This window comes from Gastrolobium bilobum, unplaced genomic scaffold, assembly GCF_033153095.1.
Source record: "Gastrolobium bilobum isolate Gb01-03AN ecotype WA unplaced genomic scaffold, APGP_CSIRO_Gbil_v1 utg2361, whole genome shotgun sequence".
In the NCBI taxonomy this organism is placed as follows: domain Eukaryota; kingdom Viridiplantae; phylum Streptophyta; class Magnoliopsida; order Fabales; family Fabaceae; genus Gastrolobium; species Gastrolobium bilobum.
In genome coordinates, this window is record NW_026898473.1 from 71,045 (window position 1) to 76,913 (window position 5,869).

General features: G+C 34.7%; 1 protein-coding gene across 2 annotated transcripts; it reads right to left on the bottom strand.

Moving 5' to 3' along the window:
- Positions 1 to 669: 669 nt before the first annotated feature.
- Positions 670 to 5,600, bottom strand: LOC133316553 (large ribosomal subunit protein uL14mz-like). Of its 2 annotated transcripts, none has more exons than XM_061518314.1 (3): positions 5,407 to 5,600; positions 1,573 to 1,664; positions 670 to 1,334 (listed from the first exon to the last, which is right to left on the bottom strand). In XM_061518314.1, exons 1-3 carry the CDS (start codon positions 5,438 to 5,440, stop codon positions 963 to 965), a joined length of 498 nt encoding a protein of 165 aa, XP_061374298.1. In that variant the 5' UTR covers positions 5,441 to 5,600; the 3' UTR covers positions 670 to 962. The 2 variants fall into 2 exon arrangements, with proteins under 2 accessions (XP_061374298.1, XP_061374297.1); XM_061518313.1 differs by having other exon boundaries at positions 671 to 1,337.
- Between the last annotated feature and the right edge of the window lie 269 nt (positions 5,601 to 5,869).

Consider the following 5,869-nt stretch of genomic DNA (forward strand, 5'->3'; position numbering starts at 1 on the left):
CTTTTTTAAGCAAATTCAATTGCTGCCAAACTTTAAATTGACCGACCAACAATTATTTATTTATTTGTTTATTTGGGGGCTGGTCATCACTGCTGATTCTTGAGGTTTCTCCTCAGCCGTGTAGTTTGTTGTAGTTTTTCATCTTCTTTTCTCTTTGGTAAAAAGCTATTTCTTTTTTTGTTTTTCTGGATTGTTGTCTTGTTCTTTCAAAAGAAAAGATCAATTGTGACCAATAAACAATTTGTATCATTGGTAGAATTGGGTAATGAAATCGTGCCATAATATGAAAGGAAGAGTATAAGCTATTAATATAGAACATTTTATTTAAGTAACCAGAAATATAGTAATATTTCAGAAATAATTGTATCTTTATTTTCTCACCACGAGTCTAATCTTGATGATAATTTTCTTTATAACAGTGACTTTTCAATTATTATTTTTAGGTTACAATAATAACAACGAGATTTAAACTTATGGTGTTATGCAGTTAACCCACTCCGAATGACTTATAAGGAGGTTCAAAGTTTAAATTCATTCACTTTGTCATTATATTAAAAAAAAAAATCATTTTTATCCCCAGGGGTATATTTGAAGTTCTACTTTAGAAAGCCTTAAATTAGTGTCAGACAATCAATGTTTTGAAGTTCTACTTTAGAAAGCCTTAAATTAATGTCAAACTATTGCCCAATGAACAAAGCAGAAACCGAAAAGAAAAATCAAAATCACAAATACTTGCTCCGTTAAATATGAAGCATACATGAATGCCATATCTCTAGTTCAATTTTAGGCTAGACACCAAACCAAATGGTCGTTATTTGAGTAGAAGTCAAGTCACCTACACCTCCTATTTTTCTCCTCACAAATTGATAGATTGAGCACTAACCTTTCACTTCACACCAAAAGATCAAAATATAAAAATGATAGTTGTGATATTGGATTTCATTAGATAACCCTTTTTTCATTTATGCGATATGCCCTGCCAAGGTAAGAATCTTGACATGCTTCTTCCGCCTGAGCTCATGAGGCACTGGCCCAAAAACTCTGGTTCCAATAGGCTGGCCTTGCTTGTCAACAAGCACCACAGCATTGTCATCAAACTTGACCTCACTGCCATCACAACGCCCCCTTGGCATTGCTGCACGTACAACTACCCCATATACAACCTTTCCTTTCTTCACTTTTCCATTAGGATGAGCCTCCTTCACTGAGGCTATTATTGTGTCACCTAATCTTGCCCCTTTCTTCCCTTTCAATGCCTGTATGCACATCACCTTTTTAGCCCCAGAATTGTCCACAACCTTCAGAACAGTCCTCATCTGTATGAAGGTGCGTTGCTGCTGCATAATGCCATATTCACAAGAAAAAAGGAGTCATGCCAGAGAGTGGAAGAATGGAGTTATGACTCATTTAAGAACATGCATATCTTTGAAGTACAAGGAAAAATTATTGTTGTTTTATACAACCTAGGTTTACCAATACCATGTTTGACAAACATAAAACTAGTGTTAAGGAAAATATATAACAATAGTAATAATTTAAACATGATCTTGCAATTAATTCACAGTTCCTGACCTGAGAAAAGAAATTGCTGCATGTCATCTCATGTGAAGTGGTAAATAAACCAGGTGAAGTGTTGCTTAATCCGCTAAACAGAGAACGGCCCACTAGTTTGGTTTTCCAACACAAGAAACAAAAAGAAGTAATGAGTTGAACATGGAAACATCATATAAAAAATATTCAGTTCACCGTTTATTAAAGTATATGATTATTTGGGGTGGGGGGAGAGGAGTATCAGTGCCATGAGTGCAGGCTCAATATATATCAAGATAAGAGTTATGGAGCTTGATATATGAGATTTCAGGTTGGCTAAAAATCGAGTTCATGAACAAAAAGATTACTGCATGCATAACATTTTGCCAGTGCTCCCTGTTTTGAAGAACAATGGTAGTGCATGAACTGTTTGCACATCACCATCGCCTTAAGTTACCAAGCCAACATGTGAAAGAGTGTTGGCATCTAGGGATGACAATTTGGATTGACATAACAACATAATACAAATTTAACACGAACATGAATACACTCAACACGAATATGACACGAATTTGAAAATGGAGTTAACCTCTGACACAAACACCACCCGTTTATTTTGCAGGTTGACACAACACAGCATGAATAGCCCGCCAACCTCAAAGTGTGTCACTTATTATACAAGTTGACATTACAAGAATAACCAGTTTACTAAATGTTGTTTTCACCAATGTCATGTTGACACAACATAACACGAATAAACTATAAGAAGATTAACGTGAATTAATTTCGTGTTTGTGAGTTGACACACAACACCACACAATGTGTCAGTTTTTGCCAACACGAACACAACACAAATTTGAAAATGGGTCAACCCGAACACGAATTTCTCGTATTGTGTTCGTGTCGTGTGAGCGGGTCGTTTTAAAAATTGTCAACCTTACAGGCATCTTCAGTTAAGAAATTTGTTTCATAATTATAATTAAAGCTTCCTTTTTGAATTCTTTGATTTTCATTAATTTTTAATAAAAAATTCATTACCAAAGAAAAAGGAACAGGAATCCTCCCATTGCTACAAATAATACCGTAGGAGAAAGCAAGGAAAAAGAAAATACATCAGCTCCAAAGGACAAAGGAATTCCTAAGCATATTAGGCATAAAAAGATCCTGAAAAAAACCATGTGCATGGACACACCTGGAAGCTAAGAGAAAAGCCCACCCTATAAGAGGTGAGGAGGAAGATTTTGGCTAAAAATCCTGAATTACACTACGGCCAAAATACACAACATTCTAGCAAAAAGAGCACAACTCCAAAACAGCTTATGATCTTTTCTAGTCCCCAAAATTCGTTTCATTTTCAGTTAGTCTAAGAAAGCTTCAGCCGGGGCTACATGTTATTAGTGTGTATATGCATAGCATAGCTTGCTGATTGTATTAAATGTAGTAGAATTATTTTCTTGTATCAGTTGCAGCTGATTATTTCCTGTATAAGCTGTTACAGCTGTTAGCCATTTAGTTGTGTAGTTGGTTAGCTTGCCGACTCAGCATTGAGTCAGCCTCAACTCTACATATAGAGTTAGCTACTTCTCTCTCTATAATTATGATTCATTTTGTTCAGATTCAATAATATAATGTTTTCTCTTCAGCTCTTTTTCTCTCAACCCTTTCTCTCATTTTCTCTCACTTTCTTGAACTTTCTTTCTATGGATTTCTTCTAATATGGTATCAGAGCTTCAATGATCACAAGTTCACGAGTTCAATCCTTACCGCCCCCCACTTTCGAGGTGAATTAAAATAAGCACAAGATAAACCAAAAAAGAAATTGGGTTTGTGCAATATCCACACTTCAAGTCGAAAGGGATTTTATGTGAGGGGGCGTGTTAGAGAATAATATAAACCATTAAAAAGGCTCTCACCCAACACTTTAAGGTTTTGAGTTGAAGTGATTCTTTACATGGTATAATATCTTTATCTATGCTATCACTAGTGTAAAAATATACCTTGAATTTGTGATTATGGCAATACCATAATACTATGAAGAATCTGAAGTGCTAACATACCCAACAATACAGAAAAATTATATATTTAAATAAAAGCTCCAAGCATAACGAAAAAGTTGAGCTTGCGTTACGAGTTACATCATCATTATTGTTAAGTAAAAAATCAGGGTTTTTTACAAGAATTTGCTACTTCATCTTGTAAAGGGGTATGTGAGAGTGCAGTTATAAAATGAACTTCATTTCTGTGGGGTTCTTAAACTTGTTTTAGGTATTTGAAGCTTTTATTTGATAACTGGAGACAGTTTTTTAAAATGTAATGTAGGCCTTGACTCTTGACTTTTGAGGTCCCTCAGCTTTGGCTATTAGCTCAAATTACACAATGGATACAATCATCCTAGAGCTATACTTCAAAAAGAACAGGGCTGGCGGACATGGGATACATTGTGTACTTCTGATGCTGAATAACCCTAGGCAATATATTTTTTCATGCTCTCAAAAGGGATGGTAAGAAAAATGAAGCAGAAATGCAGGATCACAACAGCACATAATATCTAACAATGTCAAGGTAGTTCACTCTCCTTTATAGTAATATCAACAGCAAAGTGAGGAGCTTTCCAGGCTGCTAAACTAAAACAACTTGCGTTAACGATCCTTAAATGTATTTCCAGAATTTGATGAAATTTAGCTTAAGGCCATATCTTGAAGTATTCATATTCCAATCCTTAAGAAAATTAAACAAAAAATCTGACTTGGAGAAGCCAGCAATGAGTTGTATAGGTAAGGAACTCCAATGTTAAAGATATATCTAACAAGACAAAAGTAATGGAGACTGCATTACATATCATGCACAAAAACTTCTATATAGCTACCATGCCCGTACTACATATTCTGTACCAGAACTCATTTGGTACATCTGGATATGTAGTTAGTACACTTCAGTAAATTTTTTTTAAAATTTTGCTACACGATACATTTCGATACAGCTTAATCACCATAGCAATGAATCAATATGATGACTTAAGTACAATTCAGTCAATGCAAATTCAAAATTTTGTGACTAAGTATTTTTGGTTTGTTACTACATGAAACTAGGCTTTACCTCAGATTCAGTTTGAATTCAGTAGTAAAAAATTAATATACTGGCAACTGTACCAGAGCAACCAAATAGTGGTTGCATCATAGGCTTAACCTTTAATTATTGTTATTCATATTTAACAATCAGAATTCCCCTATAAGGTTTGGAGCTCTATAACCATAGAGCTCATCTGAAACATCAAAAAATAATATGCCAAAGGAAATGAGGGCGAGCCTCGAGTAGTGGTAAAGTTACTCCTTTGAGACTAAAAGTTACTCATTCGAATCCGAGAAACAGTCCCTTTGCACATATGCGAGGGTGAGACATTATACAAAATTGTCCTCACCCCACCCTTGCTAGTCGGGGTTTAATGGGAATTAGGTTTTTTTTTTTAATATGCCAAAGGAATTCTACATATAATTTCCAGTTAATGAGTGGCAACTTACAAAATATTCAAAAAAAAAAAAAAAAAAAAAAAACACTGACTGGTACATGAAATTTCAGTGCAGTCAGACATGAATGTAATGGATAAGTGGCAAAAGTCAGAAAAATATAGCAGGCCAATGTCTTCTGGAATAAGCACCTAACAGTTATACAAGTATCAATTAAGAACAGAGACCATATTCAAGCTCCTAGGACATAACATAATTGTAACAAAATAAGCTTAAAAGTTCAACTGTAACAAAATAAGCATTAGCGCATTATCAGGTTTTTGACACATAAATCTCTATTTTTTTTTATCAAAATGAACAATTTGAGTTGTGAAAATGAAACACAACAAGCAAGGACAAAATAATAACATACCACGAGAACATCTGGAAGCAAAGCTTGCAGCCATCTTTCGAAATTTGCAGTATTTTTTATTCCCTAGCAAAATAAAGAGCCAATTTTGACTCAAAGACGAAAAATAAAAAATACCCAGAAAGAGAAAGAGCTTCGACGTGCAAATAGCAACGGTGTTTTGCCCTGCGTCGATGCCCAGAAAACCACTGGGAAAATGAAACTCTGTTCAGTGCTGTGCCGCACCGTACTACAAACACAACAGATTTTGGAACCGGACGGATAGTTGGGCTGGGTGCCGGGTTGACCCGGCCCAAAGAAAGTTAAGACTCTGTTAAACTAATATTTGATTGGGAAAAAGTTCAAAAAAGTTTTAATGGTTTATCTTTAAATCACTTATTTTTATTTATTTATTTATTTTTAATATCATTAGAAATTTATTAAATATATCTATTTTATTCTTTTTAGAAGAAGGAAAAAGGTTGGA

Coding starts and splice junctions, on each gene's coding strand:
- LOC133316553 (XM_061518313.1), bottom strand. CDS start 5,440: ATGGCTGCAAGCTTTGCTTCCAGATGTTCTCGTG. Junction 1,665..5,406: donor TGCTTCCAGATGTTCTCGTG/GTATGTTATTAT, acceptor AAACCAAACTAG/TGGGCCGTTCTCTGTTTAGC. Junction 1,338..1,572: donor GCAGCAATTTCTTTTCTCAG/GTCAGGAACTGT, acceptor GGCATTATGCAG/CAGCAACGCACCTTCATACA.